Source organism: Marmota flaviventris, chromosome 1 (genome assembly GCF_047511675.1).
Source record: "Marmota flaviventris isolate mMarFla1 chromosome 1, mMarFla1.hap1, whole genome shotgun sequence".
NCBI classification, from domain to species: domain Eukaryota; kingdom Metazoa; phylum Chordata; class Mammalia; order Rodentia; family Sciuridae; genus Marmota; species Marmota flaviventris.
The window spans coordinates 53,707,974-53,724,344 of record NC_092498.1 but is presented as its reverse complement, the minus strand read 5'-3'; the positions used below and the strand labels follow the sequence as shown (position 1 = coordinate 53,724,344).

The 16,371-nt window shown below is 36.0% G+C and overlaps 1 protein-coding gene across 2 annotated transcripts in view; it reads left to right on the top strand.

Annotated features, from left to right (window-relative positions):
• The first annotated feature begins 1,880 nt into the window (after window positions 1-1,880).
• The window catches only part of Znf800 (zinc finger protein 800), a 49,678-nt gene continuing 35,187 nt past the window's right edge, over window positions 1,881-16,371 (top strand). For both annotated transcript variants that reach the window (XM_071612832.1, XM_071612833.1), the window contains exons 1-4: window positions 1,881-2,335; window positions 2,981-3,099; window positions 8,281-8,376; window positions 16,082-16,225. In XM_071612832.1, coding sequence (XP_071468933.1) covers window positions 3,039-3,099; window positions 8,281-8,376; window positions 16,082-16,225 — 301 coding nt within the window. In that variant the 5' untranslated portion in view covers window positions 1,881-2,335; window positions 2,981-3,038. The remainder of the gene's footprint in view (window positions 2,336-2,980; window positions 3,100-8,280; window positions 8,377-16,081; window positions 16,226-16,371) is intronic.

Genomic DNA, 16,371 nt, shown 5'->3' with positions numbered 1-16,371 from the left:
TTAATGTTATGTATGACACAGCATATATTTACATTAGAAAAAAAACTCCAAATCCAGTCAGCAAACATTTATAACTCTTACATATCTGACATAAAGTCTTTTCAGGTTTATGGGAATATTCATTTTCCAAGTCCAAACTCCCATAAATTAGAAAATATTCATTTTCTAATCTGTAACAATATCCTTATGCAAAAGTAGGAAAAGATCTTCTGGAAATGATTATATGCCTCCAATTTTACCATTCAAATACCTCAAATATTAGTTTTGTTTCATTTCAGTTTTTATGGCATAGTGTCACTCATAATGTATATTTAGTTTTGTTCTTATGGTTGTGCTTTATTATTATTCTATACCATTTCACAGTACAGCCTAATTGACTTTTAACTTTTTTTTTTTTGCTCAAGGTTTTTTTTTATGTTTAATTAGAAATTTTGCAAAGCATAGAAAAGCATAAAGAAAAAAAGTCACATGTAATTCCACTGTTAAGGTGTCACATTTCAAAAAATACTCATTTTTATAGCTAAGCATATTCTATTCAACTATTAGACAAAATGTTATAATGGCTGCATAACACCATCACATAGAAATGACATAATTTATTGCAAATCACTTTATAATCTGTGACAGGTAATGGGTGATGCGTCTTGACCACGGCACAGATAAATATAGCATAAACACTACTTATGTGGCTGGTTAATGTGTATCTAGATTATTTTTCTACTCCTTTCTGGTACCCCCATAATCAAACTGCTACAATTCTGAAAGACACAAATGTTCCACCCGACATTTTTACAGCAGCAAATTCATCAATTTACAAGCTTTCTTTTGGATTTTGAAAACGTATTTTGGTCTTTTTTTCCTTTCTTTTTCTTCCCAGACACACAGAGCCTGTATACTAAACTTTACTTTTTCAGGCCCCTGAAAACTGGCAGCTTAAATTAGATAACTGCGAAGGTTTTAGTGATATTGGTAAGGGGGGTGATAAACTAGGCAGACGCTCTTTTTTCTCCTTAAAGTTACCCGTCAGTGGACACATATTTGCTCTAAGTTATCAAAGGCAAAAGTTTCGTTCTCAGAGTTGGGGAGGAGGCAGAGGGGCTTCCTTAGCTCCCCTGAAGCAGCCTTGGGTTTGCAGATTTGACAGACGATGGCGATCATCGGAGATTTTCCGAGCAGGATTTGGGCACCACTGAAGAGGAGGGAAAGTGAGTACTACCCACGTGACCCAACTTCACTTTGTGATTTTAACAACAGAGCGCTCCTGGAATAAATACCGACCTACTGCCGATAGACTGTTTCTCCCCTGATAACCTGAGGAAGATCCCCTCCCCTCCCAAGTTCCAGGACGCAGAGTTTCAAAACTGTTGGCTAGGGAAAAAAACGCAAAGTTCGATTTTTGCCATTTATAGACGCACGAATAGCCTTTTTGGATCACCACCATCCACAGCTCACATTATCTGCAACCCCTTTCCTAAAGTTTTCTTGTAGTGTTTTCCCAACCCTCTCGGGGTCGGTTCCTCTTAAAGAAGCTCGGCGAAAGCAACAGTTTGGCATAGCAACCCAAACCCCAGCGCGGCGCGAACTGCCACCGCGGGCCTCACACCTCCCGGTGCGCGCAAAGCGGGACTTCGGCTCTGGGTCCGCCGGCGGGATGATGCGTACGCGCGCGCGCGAGATGCCAGCCGGCCGGACATCCCGGCCGCTGCCCCAGCGCCACCCGCACGGCCTCCTCCCGGCAGCCCGGCCCGGGCGGGAGGCGTGACATCTCCCCACAGGCGGGGGCGCCGACCGGGCGCATGCGCGCGGCGCTGCCGGGCGTGCCGGCTACACTCCCCCCACCCACTCCGTGAGCTTGTCACTTCCTGCCCTCGCCCCATCTCCGTCCGGGGTCAGTTAGTCGCTCTCCGTCGCTGCCGGAGAGTCTCTGCTTCCCCCTCCAGCCCGCTCCGCGGCGGTAGTTCGGACTCTCCGGGGAGGGGGAGACAGAGAAAAAGAGAGACCAACTTAATAAAGTTTCCTGAAACAACTGCTACCAGAAAGGCCCAAGGTGGGGGTAACCCCCATCCTTCCCCGCCCCTCTCCAAAAGCCTGAGGGACCGTTGCAGGTGGAGCGGCGCTGAAGGGAGCCGGGCTGCGGCGGCAGCCGTTTCCCCGGCAAGGGGCGCTTCGGATCTTGCCCACTCCGGTTCCGGCTCCTTTGATAGTGGCCGCGGCGCTGCTGCCGGGCGGTTCCTCCTGTCAACTGCCCGCGCCCGCGCGCCGCCAGTCCTTCGGCCCCACAACGCGGAGGGACGCCGTGAGCCGCCGCCGCCTCCTCGGCCAGCGGAGGGACGTGGTGAGCTGTGGCGCTTCCGCGTCAGCGCCGGCGGGGACTCTTTGGGAGCGCGTCGGCCCGAACCCCGCTTCCCCTCGGCGTGGTCCGCGGCGACTGCGCCAGGTGGGGCCCGCAGCCGCCTCCCCGCCAGGCTGTCCCCGCAGCCGCCCGGCCTCCCTACCTTCTTTCCGCCTGGCCGCCGGCCCGCCCTAGGAGTTAAGTAAGTTGGGCGCACTTGGTTTGGGCACCGGGGCTGCGCCAGGGAGACCCCCAATGCACGTGCGTGGCGGGAGGGGTCGGCGAGGACCGGCCTCCGGCGGGAGTCGTACCTCGGCAGCCTCGGAGCCCGGCAAGGTCCGCCGCGCCCCGCGCCACCCTTTCCGCGCGCGCCCGCCCGCCTAGGACTGCGAGGCCGCTGCCGCCCGCGCAGCCGGCCAGGCCTTCTCCTTGCGCCGCGCTGCGCGCGCGAGGCTGCGTTTCCGGGTAGGGTGATGAACCTGTGCCGATACTTCGGGCTGGAGACTGGTTCGTTTGTCGGTCCGCTTCCTTTTCGAGAAGAAGGTGTGGGTCATTGGAGGGCAAGCTGTGATGGGAACATATCTGGAAATGCAGTCAGAGCCCCCAGGAAGTTCAGAGTCAGTGACGGGTTTGTGTCTCTTTCTACAGCCCAGCCGCAATGAAGAGCTTCTTGCAGTGAAAGGAAAGTAGGTCGCACCCACTGAAAATGCCTTTGAGGGATAAATACTGTCAAACTGACCACCATCATCACGGATGCTGTGAACCAGGTATGTCCCTTTTTTCCCCCCAATGACTTTGCCCTCCATCAGAGTCATTTTGCCTTTTGGTTCCTTCTGGTTTTCTTTGCCTATTGCCCAAGAAATCATTCTTAAGTAAAATAGGCTATAATTTTCCCCAGCAAATAAAACAGTTATGAAGCTAAAAGCTTGTACAAACAAGAGGTCACCCCTGCTTGATCTCTTAAAGAAAGTACTGCAAGTGTCACCTTCAATCATTTCCACAAGATCAATCACTCAGTTCTTTTTCTGCTCTTTGAAGGCAGTCTGCAGTCAGCAGCGTACCCTTATGCTCTGAGTGTTTAAAACTGAAGAGATAGGAAAAGATAGTAGTAGAATACTAGCATGTATCTCTGTGAAAATTGTTTCATTTAAACTTAAATGCATTCTCATGCATTTTGATTAAAGAATAGTCAAAAAATGAGTGTAGTTGGGTTAAAGATGGTTGAACTTGCTGAGAGAATCAGGTTTTGTTAGGACAAAACTATTAGTTTAATTTATGAAATGAAAGGTTTTTGGAGTCTTGTGAAGATTTAACAAACTTTAATTCGATAGATGTGGTATAAAAACCATTGTCAGTTCTTCTAGTTAGAACTTTGATGTGCTTTGTGACATTTAGAGGTGCAGCTTAAAAGGAAATCAAGTATATACTGTCACTAAACCAAATAAAGATGACTCTCTTCTAGTTCAAAGGCAGGTGTTATCATTTTGAACTTAGAAGTTACTAGATTTTTTTTTAACTTTTGTTTGCTTTTTTTATTGGAGTGATTGCACTTATGTACTGAGTGTCATCACAATAAATTCATTTTTAACTAATTTCCTGATGGGGAAAAACAGCAATGCTAAAGGGAAAGAGCTTCCATTTCCAAGAAATTGACTACACATGAGAATAAAATTTGTACTATGGCCTTATGTCTACTTCACTTTGTTGAGATCAGTAATAATTCACCTGTTAGAATAAAGTAGTCAGTCCTATGATGTGATCAACTGTCCCTGACCTAACTTTCCATACCCTTTCACACTGCATGTTTTTTGTATTTGAGGCTACATTGCTTATGTTTTATGGAGTTGAATGGTGTTTGCTAGTTTTAAAGTTTAGAATGTGAATGCCTTTTATACTATATTCCACTGACCTTGTATTCTGGTTTGTTTCTGAGAACACTTCAATTCATTTGAGTTAAATTAATGAAATTATCTTATTTAGGAAGAAGTGTTTGCATGTTCAGTAGACCTTTATTTTTATTTAACTACCTTAATTAAATAAAGAATCTGAGAATCAAACCCAGTGCCTCACACATGATAGGCAAGTACTCTATCACTGAGCTATACCCCAGCCCGGTGTTTGCTCATTTATTTTTTTAACCAGTTATTGTTGAACACCTATTAAGTGTCAGGTGCTTTCCAGTGCAATGAGGGTATAAATGGTGAATAAGATATAAGGTCTTTCCTTCATAAATTTTTTTTTTCTAGTACTGGGATTGAAGCCAGGCCCTTGCATGCCAGAACTCTATCACTGAATCATATCCCAGACCTTTTTATTTTATTTTGAGACAGGATCTCAGTATGTTTTTTGCCCAGACTGGCTCGAACTTGTGATTGTCCTGCCTCAGCCTCCTGAGAGCTGGGATTATGGGCATATGCCACTGCTGGGCTCCTCATAGAACTTTTGCGTCGAAAAAGATGGATGTAAATAAGATAATTTGTTAACATGCCTTTAATATATTCCAGTAATTGATGTTTACTAGAGAATTTTAATTATAAAAATGTTTTTTAATGGTTTTTAAACATAAAAAATGTTTTCTGAAATAGAACTTTTTTAATGTATACTGAAGTATTTTTGCTTTTTTGTCTTCTGTTGACAGGAAATTAGAAAAATTGTACTACTTTAAAATTTTATTTTTCTTCTCCCAGAAACTTTTCCGTGTAGGTTAATACTCAGACTTATGAGATTAAAAGTAGTTATTATTTCTTTGCTTTCTTAGCTAGAATCAAATACTTTTTGAGGATTTAGTTCAATGGAAAGCTAGAAGTTTGTTTACTTAACAGAGTAGTTCATTATTATTTTTTTTCAGGGGAAAGTGTTTGCTAAATGGGAGGATGTTTCCAGGATTGAAAGAAATTTGTTATGGTGTGATAATGTTTAAAGGGATGTCCTCAGTTGGAGGAAAGTAGATGACATGATGTTTGAGAAATTCTTTAATTGGCTCTCTTGAGCAGTCTGTCCTCATTTGGATTATGAGTACTGGGTGACTCCTCAGATGAGAGCAATATTCCTGTGATCATTGTGCCTTGATGGGATGGGTCAATTTATAGTGAAGAGTGAGTGGTATTATAAGCCTGTCAGTGTATGTGAAATATTTTCTTAGTTATGTTTTAAGAATTTTTAAAAATAGAAATCTAAAAACTTCAAAATAGAATATTTTAAGGAATCTGATGTAATAATTAACACAACTCCATCAATTATCAATATCCAGACAATCTCTTTTCTTCTATATTCACAATGCCTTTCTCTACCTTCCAACTACTTCCCCAAACCCTATTATTTGTAAGCAAATCCCAGACATCATAATTAGAATGATCTTTAAGGAACATTTTAATATAGAAGGCAAAAATGGATGTTATATTCTGGGGAGTTTGTTCTTGGCAAGCTGTCTGAAAAGATGGCTCTGAGAGTTTGGTTTTTTGGTTGGAGGCAGTTTTTTTTTTTTTTTTTTCTTTTGTTTAAATGGTCATAACGTGGATGGGCCTGATCATGGGAAGAATGATAGGACATTTAAGAGGAGATTTATAGAGTATTAATCTATAAAGTTTTCTAGAGTTGAGAGTGTTTTTTTCAAATGAAGAAAGAATTGTTCTTTATAGTGGGAGCTCTACAGATATGGATACATTCAGGCAGAGCTAGGTTAACCCTAGCTTACTTTTAAATGTTGTCTCAGGATGAATATGTGTTCTAGTGGTATCAGTGACCTGAGGGAGATGGGTAGGAAACTTTGTTCTAGCTTTAAAATTAGGTATTGTCATGTGGAACTGGGAGTTGGTGTATTATAGGTGATTTTCTGGAGCATGTACCTGAATGAGGAAAGGGGGCTGCAGGGTGAAGTCTCTTGTCATCACCACTCCCCCTCCAATGTCCCTACCTTATTTATTTTTTCATTCTCTAATACTAGATTTCTTGAATCCTATAAAGCAGACCTTGAACTGATTTTTTTTTTTTTTTTACATTGGAAGGGGTTTCACCCTTTCTTTTGTAGTTAATTATTCTATTTTATAAACAGTTATAAATTGCTATGATGAACAGACACTGAAAAGAGAACCACTGAATTCAAATAAACAGTATTATCAATCTGCTAATAGACTGTCTAAGAGATTGATTTCTACTTGGATTTTGTAAAAAGACTTTTCAGTTTTTGGTGTCAGGCAAGCTGTTGATTTGTACATCATGAAGATAATAGAATGTTTATTGAGCACTTACTATAATCCAGCCTCTGTTTTAAGCAGTTTTCTTGCACTAGCTTATTTAATTTTGACACATCCTATGATTTAGATGCTTTTATTGTCCCCATTTTAGAGAAGTGAAAGAATTCAGAGAGTTTATTTGTTCCAGTTATATCTAATAAATAGAATGAAAATGAAAATGCAGGCAGTCCAGATGTGTAGTATTAGGTTCTTTATCATTGCAGTTTTGCCAATGTCATATGTTCTCAAAATGAGTTACGTGTGTATATATTTTTAATTCACTTAAAACACTCCTAAAGTTTCTCTTAAAATTGGGAAAATTTTGCTTAATGAAATGATTTGGTCCTGCAACCATAGTTCCTCTGTCTGTGTACACTGAGCACTTGATTTGATGCATCTAAGGCTGCTTCTATATGCATAGCACAGCAGGCATCAGTCCCTTTGTCAAAAGCTAATTGCTTATCCAAGCCAAAGCCCTGAAGCAGTGGCAGCATAAATTATTGAAGTTATCCTTTTTATTTCCCCATACCAAGCAATGATCTTGGGTTATGGTGGTAATACTTGAGTAGAACACTTTACCATGTTTTAAAAAGAGATAATTAAAATGGTTCACCTTTCTCTACCACAGCCTCTCTCTTTGTTTGATAACTGATGGAAAAAGTCAGTTTTCCTTTTCAGCTACCTTGATTGATATTACCATGAGTAATTATATATTTATACTACTAATCCAAGAATCTTAGAAAGTACAGGTAATATATAAAAATGAGAATTTTTATCTTAAAATGGAAAAATTATATAAAAATTTTGTTGCTTCTAAAATGTACACTTCTAAAAGCTCAGGCTCTGAAGTAATAGTGATGTGTGAGACAGAAAGGGAACATCATTCCTATAAGCCAACACTGACAGGAGTTTTGCTAAATTTTGTTGGTATCTCTTCAAGACTGTTTTTATATTAGCTTCTATATACACATAAATATATATTGAACTTATGTTTTTCTGTATATTTAAATGTTTTAATGTAAGTGGGGTCATAGTCTATGTCATTTTTGTTGCTTAATAATTATTGACGTCCTTTGATGTCAGTACATGTAGATTAAGCTCATGCTTTCAATAGTTGTGAGAGATTCTGTTATATGAATGTTTCATAGTTTCATCTGGTGCCTACTGAGAGACTTTTTAAAAAGTTGCTTGAAATTTCTCTTTATTTTATACAGTGTTGTAGAGTACTTCAGGTGAAAACTTTCTTGTAAATCCATCATTGTGCACTTGTTCGGTTACTTCTTAGTAGGTTTTTAGTTTTGCTCTTATAATTGTCCAGAGAGATATACCAGATTATCCAAAGACTTTTGGAATGGCTAATTGGGTGTAGCTAGCCTTATAATTTTTACTAAACGTAGTGACTCTTCTTTAATGGGAATAAAAAGGCAAATGTATAGCATGTGTACAAAATGATTCTGTAATTTAAACCTAATGTCTAGCCTTTTGTAGCCTTAATTTAGCCTTTGAGAATTATTTGCTTTTTCTGTTCATTGTTTCATTTTGCCTTACAAAGATGGTGGTGAATTATATACCTGTGTGTGTGTATATATAAAAATATATGCAAATGTGATTTTCATTAACATAATTGTAGCAAAACCATTGTTTTACTTCAATAGTAAATCACTTAAATAACCCTTTTTTTGTGGGGGTTGGGGTGGGTGTTTGTCTTCCATGTAGTTTATATCCTGGAACCTGGAGATCCTCCTTTGTTACAGCAACCACTACAGACATCCAAATCTGGTATTCAGCAAATAATTGAATGCTTTCGATCAGGTATGAATGTTTTAGGATGTATTTTTCAGTCTTTACACAGTAGTTAAAAACTATCTAGAAATCTTAGACATAATTTAAAAAAATTAAGATACATATATATATATATATATATATTAGTTTTTTAATAGAATTTTTAAATGTTAAAACAAATGAATAAATATTGACTTGATATAGAAAATCTTTTTCAATACTACATACTATATATTAATTTTCAAATAGATTTGTTTAAAGAAATGTATTATGTGGCGTCTTTGCTGGTAAAATGCTTCCTTTTAAAAATCCATTGTTATCTTTTGTCATATTTATAAATTTGCAAAAGGCATTAAATTTTTTTGGGTCTTCAAAAGCTTTGGTATAGTAGATTACTCTGAATGTCTGAGATATCAATTTATTCTAGATTAATTACCTTATCATCTCTATTTATGTGACTCACCTCCTACCAAATTCTGGAGTTTCTGTATTTTCAATATCTTTAATAGAGCACAGGATAGGGGAAAAAAAGACATTCCAGTTTCTATTAGATTATTATAAGAACTGGCTGTAAAATAAAGATATTTTTACAGTTGCAATTCAGTGCTTTAGAATAGATGTTACTACATATAAATGATTGAGAATTATTAGCACCCTTGTGCTGTCAGTAATGTCCTAGGTTGTTGTGATTCTTATAATCCCCTTGTCAACGTTTTTATAAATTTGGTTTCTCTGACATTACAGACTGTTCAGTCAAACAAGAATAAGCAAATAGACACAACTGATGGACAACTAACTAGTGGACACTTAAAGGTTTAGAATATCTTGTCATCATTTTATTTATTTATTTTTCTTGTCATCATTTTAAAGCTTTCTATCTTCCTAAAATAATTCTGAAATTGAAAGTAACAGATAATTTATGTGTAACTATTGATGAGAATTTTTTTGAGGTGCTTGTTTTTATAATGTAAAGGAGAACCGCATATATTTGTTTTACTTGAGAATTCTAAGAAATAGGTTATCCCTTAATCAAATGAAATTGTTTTCTTTGACTTTCTAAGACACATTTCTTTTTCATCTATAGTTCTTATGATTTTTGCCTTTTTGCATTCTGTATCCACAAATTTTTGCTGAATTAAATGTTAGATGGTGTTAACCTCTTTCAAATTTTTTTTAACTTTTGATTATTGTCCTTGGTTATCAAATAAATTACAAGTCATATTCTGCTATAATAAATACAGTATGTTTAATAAATAAATTTTTGTACGATATTTATATCTGGCATAACAGAATAATGATTTATTTTTGCTAATTTTAAACAAATATAAAAGTTCTTTTTGTTCTTTCTCATACCATGGAAATGAGGTTAATAACTTTTCCTATTTAGTAATATTTCTTGCCAAAGGTTTTTTCTTTTGGAATATTTATTATTAAAGGTTATTTTATACTGCTTTAGCTTATTGTAGTGTTATTTGAGAAGTTTGACTAGATTAACTCATAAATGCTTTATCTTGTTTAAAAAAGCCTTTTCAACCATATTCTGTACTCAATCCATGTGTTTTTAATCTTAGAAGATAAATATTTAAAGGTGAAATTGTTTTTTCATTGTACTCTGGTTATACCTATTTTCTTTTTGCCAACACTTTACTATGCAAGCTAAAGATCAGGGGCTAAAATGGTGTCATTCCAAAGCCATTTGAGCAAAGAGGAACTGGGGGATAGAATAGTGAAGAATGTTTATCTTTTGAAATGTGTTCTTTAAAAAAAGAAATGTCCCCTGCAAATTTTCCTTTTATTTTTTATGTAGGCAAATTCTGAAAATATTATAATTTTAAATCTATAAATAACCAATAGTTTAATTTATAGGCAATGCTTAAAGATAAAGGTAGAAATGCACTGAATGGCACAGAGAAACTAATTTGGGATTTAAAAAGGATTATTTCTTTATTGTGTCCCATAACTAACAAAGTTTAATTTCCTCAAGGTAGTAAACTCTTGCATATCTGGATAACCTAAATTCTATTAAAGTACCTCTTATTTAGTACGAAGATATTTAAGTCAAGGCTGACTAAAACCTTAAAGTTTGGGCCACATGACTTAGGGACTAAAATCCCTCCCAATCTTAGGAGTGTCAGTTCCTCCCTGTCCCAATCTACTTCCAAGCACATCCTCAGTGACCCATCTCTTTCTAGGCTCTTTCCATTATAACTAGGTTATACACATTGCATTTAAACAACTTTTCTGGTGTTGCTATATATCTTATGCAGATATTTGAAGATAGAACTTGCAAGTCCATGTTTTTGTTCTTGTTAACCTTCAGAGGCCAAGTCAGGTTGGGCAGTAATAATGTATTAGGATAGCTACCTTTATCTTTAAGCTCATTCAGTTATCTTTGAGTGTCTCAACTTCTGCTTACACTGGGCTGTCCATAAGCTGGTATTAATTCCTACTTAAGCTAGAAGTTCATAAAAGGTTTCTGTCTGGGGAGGGTGTTGACTCATTTTTAAGGTCCACCAAGCCCATATGTATTATACCATTTGACCGGTCTTAACCTTTTCTCTTTGCCTTAGTCTTCAGCTTTTGTTTTTGACTCTTTCCCTGGCTTTAAATTACAAATTCTTCTTCATCTCTGATATAATTTTATTTGATTTGTAAATTAAATAGATTTTTCTTTTGGAATAAGTATTATGTGCCTATAGGTGGGGGGAAAAAGGATATAGAGCAAAAAGTAAGTTTCTTCACTATTCTATCCCCCAGTTCCTCTTTGCTCAAGCAACTACTGCTACATGGTTTATGTGTCTTCTGCCAGGGACCTTTTATACACATACAAGCACACATCCCTCATTTTCTTCCCAGTACAAATGGTAGCAGACTGCACACTCTTGTGTACCTTTGCTTTATTGACAGTAGATGTAGCCGTTTTTTGACATTAGTCCAGAAATAGATGCCTCATATTTTTAAAAGGTGGCCTATTTTGTCATTACAGATTCTGTACAACTGAAATCCCTGATGGTTGTCTGACTTGAAATGTGTTGTTTGCTTTAACTCTTTGTTTTATGGACTTTTGCCTTAGTTTTTCTAGGATCACATCTGTGATTTGGTGTCTTGAAGTTTCTGCCCTTTCTGTAAATACTTTTAGTTTATTTTTCTTACTCTTTGACTTCTCTCAAAACGGAAAACAAAAATTTAAGTAACAAATAAAAGGTTACTTTTAGATACTTACTTATATCTTTTAGGTATTTATTAAATTGTTATAAGTAAATTTAGTATTCTTAATTTCTTAGTTATTTGATAGAGGTGAAAGAGTAATGGGATATCTTAAGATTAGAGGTAGAAAAATGGGAAGAAAAGAAAGGGACTCATTTTGGTCTTTAATATGAAGTTGACATCTTCTATTTAAATTCTTGAGATATTTAATATTGAAAAATAGTATAGAACATTATAGAAAAAAGATTATACAGTATTATAGAATATACTAGACTACAATGTGCAGTGAACTCCCTCCTGGAACTCTCCTTTTTTGATACTTAGGAATAAATGGTAACTTTCATAGTATGGTAGTGAAAAGTAAGAATTAACTTTGTGTGATACTTGCTGGTGCCACTGTTGTTGTCTAAGTGTCATGTCTGTTATTTAGATATTTAGTGTGAAGAGAGAAGTTTTCCTAGGTTTAGTCATTTAACTTCTTTGAAGTGTTTTATTTTTATTTTTATTCTTCTGCTTAAAGCCATTTTAATTGCACTTAGTTTAAGCTATGACTGAATAATAATGCCTCAGTCCTGACTCTACAGAAAAACTTAGGATGGAAATATGGTTTAGGAGAGATGCATAGGAGAGTGCCATGTTCTATAACATGAGTTTTGACTGTTACATAGCAATTGTAATAAATTTAAAATGGGACTAGATATTTTTCTGGTTTAGTAAGAAAAAAAATATAGATTATTGTTCTGATAGTCATCTTCAGAGCATGACTTTTGGGTCTTTGTTTCTAGGAAAGCAGCCGTTTGTATTAGTCTGTGAATTTCTCAGGGACAGACCATCTTCATGTTGATATTTCTGGTGAATATCATTGTATCTGGTATACTTATATATACCTATATACATATATTTATTATATAAATGTTTGTTAGATTAAACTATAAGATTGATCAAGTAGATACTGTCCTAAAATAATTTGTATTCTACTATAAATTTATTGTGTTATGGAAGTGGTATCTTCTAAGATAATCTTAAAACCTAAGGCAAGAAAGAGAATAGTATGGGGAAAAGAAATAATTTGGAGGAATGCAGCTTGGCTGTTTATGTTCTAGGATCAAGAGACATGGAAAAATTTTTTGTTGCTGTCTATATGACTATGTCTGTTGTTATTGCAGGTGTCAGGGAGTTTTGGCTATTGTCAGAGGTATAGTTGGTTGGCTATGAGTAATTGTGAGAAAAGCAATCAGAAAATGGTAACTGATTGTGACTAAAGTCATTATTCCTACCTTGGAATAGCATGACACTTTAATGGTGATTGAAACTAACTTAGGAAAAAAATTTATTGTCCATATTAAGGGAATAAGACACATCTTATTTTTCACATTTGTAAAATGTGTAAGATATCATCTTTAAGCCCCCACCCTTTGATACCTCAATGAATTTCACAGATTTAAAAAAGAAGGTATTCCTAAACAGAGTTCTCCATTGTCACTTGACAATGCCAATCAGACATTATTATCCTGAGGACTGGGAATACAGTGGTGAGGATCAAAGTTGCCTTTTGTGTTCTTCTAGAACTTCTAATTTAATGGGAATACCTAAAAGTGATTAATTACAAGATGGTGGGATAAGTTTATATAGATATATAAGTTGCTATAGGAGTACAGATGAATGAATTATTAACAAAAACAGGGGTCAGAGAAGACTTCCTGAAGGAAATAACATTTGACCTGGGATCCAAAGGATTACTGGAAATGAACCAGACTAGAGAAGTAGGAGAATGTTAGGTTGGAGAGAAAAAAAATGTAGGTGAAGGCCTGAAAAGCGAGGGAGAAAAAGAACATTTGGTGTATCTATGAACCTGAAAGAAATTTGATATGCCTATGTCAGCAGTATCTCTGTGTGCGCATGAGCGTGTGTGTGTGTGTGTGTGTGTGTGTGTGTGTATTGGGGGGAGCCTTTATAATTGATAATTAAGATTGATGTGTAAAATTAGAGGCAGATACTTTTTTGCTGTTTATTGGGAATAAATACATATTCTCTACTGATATATCTACTAGGACTAATTAAGAAATTGATAATGTTTTTATTTTTCTGTGATTGAGAGAACCTGGCAGACTAAGTGATATGTCTGATTTAGGGATAATCTTACATTTTTACACCTGTGTATGTATAACCTAATGTTGTTTACAAACTGATTATTTTATGGTTTTAAATCTGTTACTATGTACTTTCCAGTTAAATCTTCTATTGAATTAAGTTAAAATCTAGTTAATGTTATTTCTGTGTTCCTCTTCAGTCTTTTTTTTTTTTGACCATCTATGGTATGGCTCTTGCAGGTCTTTTAATTTAGAATTAGTATACAGAATTTTTCTTTTTTTCTTCCAGTGGAACTTAGCTACTTTTTTTTTTTTTTTTAATAACTACATGTAGAACAATTAGAGAGGCTTAGGCTCAGAGAGTCAAGGCATTTTTATCCTTGTCCACTTCTCATAGTTTATTAATCACTTGTGGGGTTAACTAGTAAAAAAACTAAACATTAACTCTTATTGTGAAATGGACAAGAGAATATAAACATGAGAATTTACTTTCATATAAATAATGTGCACACTTTTCTCTTAATCTTTAAAATTTGTTTTCAAGTTTTGTGCTGATAGAGTCTAGTGAAATAGTAATAGATTTGGATTTGGGAAATGGTGGAAATTATTTTTTTTTCCAGTAGAAACTCATGTATGTAATTTAATTGCTTAAGTTTGTATTATTTTTTTAATTCTTCAAGATAGGTTTGGTTTCATTTGTTCTATTTTACAAGATGGGTAAACAAAGTGCAAAAATTATATTTTTAAGGTCTTATAACTAGATAATATCAGATTTGGAATGTCTTAAGACTTAGTAATGTTCTGATAACTTCATAATCAATCTTCTTTGCCATAGAATTTTGAGGGCTGATCATCATTTTCAAAATGATTATAAAATACATTTTAAAAATTAAATGTGAATAGGTTACAAAAGATTAAATCAGAAATATTTAACTTTTATAGACCCTATAATATTAATAATACTAAGATAGTTTATATTCTTCAGTAGTCCTAGAACTTAATAGATAGTCAAATTCTTGTTCAATGACAGAACACCTTGCACCTAGATGGGTCTTAACGGTATTTTTCAGTGAGCTTTGTAAATATTGAGTGATAAAATGAAATCAGTATTACCATTATTTTCTCTATTTAATGAAACTGAAGGCACATTTATTTAGTAGAGGACTGGAAAACAGTTTTGACTGGAGATCATTTTTTGTCATCTTACCTGCAGCAAAGACTTGTAAGAAGTAGCAACAAAAGGTTACTTCATTTGTGTTTTATTCCTAGAGGATATTTTTATTTTAAAGACTGGATGTGGTCATGCACAGTAGCGCATGCCTATAATCCCAGTAGCGTGGGAGGCCGAGGCAGGAGGATCTTGTTCAAAGCCAGCCTCAGCAAAAGTGGGGCACTAAGCAACTCAGTGAGACTCTGTTTCTAAATAAAATACAAAGTAGGGCTGAGGATGTGGCTCAGTGGTCGAGTGCCCCTGAGTTCAATCCCTGAAATCTCTCACCCCCCCCAAAAAGATTGGATGCTCATTACCATGTTTTTTTTTCCCTTATGCCTTTGATCTTCCATCATAATGCTTAGCTATCACAGATCAGTAGCATTTCTTCAACAAATACGTATTGAGTATTATTAGAAATGAATACGTTGTAGTTATAAATATGATAGACTAGCTCTTGGCTGTTTTCAGGGTTTATAATTAAGTGTAAAAGACAGACGTTGAACTGGTAATTATATTGATAATTAGTTAATTACAATTGGGGTTAGAGTTCTGAGAGAGAAAATCTTTGAATAGAGCTAAGTACTATCAAGAGAACTAAGCACAAATTGAAAATTCTATTTCAGTATGGACAGAGATTCTGTACTGTCACACTAAATAGCCATAATCCCATGTTGGTCTAGAGCCTGAAATAATGTAAACTGAATTTTAAAAGAAAAGTTTTCAGGCAGCCCTGAAATGAAGTTTTGACCTTCTTTAGGGAACTGGGAATTGGAAAACTCCTTGTTCACTTTCTAGTTCCGAAAAGGCTGAAAGAACCAGCAAAAAAGTTTAGCAGGAAGTGATGGGGAACATTTTCCTGCCCTACTCCAGACCTGTATAATCAGAATATCTAGGGAAGGGTTGCATGCGTTTTTTTCCGCAGCTCATGATAATGATCAACCAGATGTCAGGACGATAGTCTTGGGATATCCCAAGAATTGATTGACTGCTGAAGTAGAAAAAGAGTATCCATCTTAGCTGTCCAGATTTCCAAACGATACTAGGATTTTGCTTAAAACTTAGTTTTATAACTTATTTATAAATATGCTGTGGTAGCAGTTAAAAGTGCCAATATTTTGTTTTCAAGGAGTAACTATACTTTGGGATTGTCAACAGTGGTGGCCTAGTTTAAAAGTACATGTAAAGTGAACTTTTGTGTTAAATTTTCCCTTTTTTCTCCCCCTAGGAACTAAACAACTTAAGCATATTTTATTAAAAGATGTGGACACTATTTTTGAATGTAAATTATGCCGCAGTCTCTTCAGAGGATTACCAAATTTAATTACCCATAAGAAATTCTACTGCCCACCAAGTCTCCAGATGGATGATAGTAAGTTTTATTCATATATTCAGTTATGCATTTTGCAGTTGTATTTTTAGACTGCCACTATACTTTTGTATTAAAATGGTATTGATATTTAATTATAGATGATTTAATGATGGAGAATAAAATTGAATCTATGACTCAATGTTATA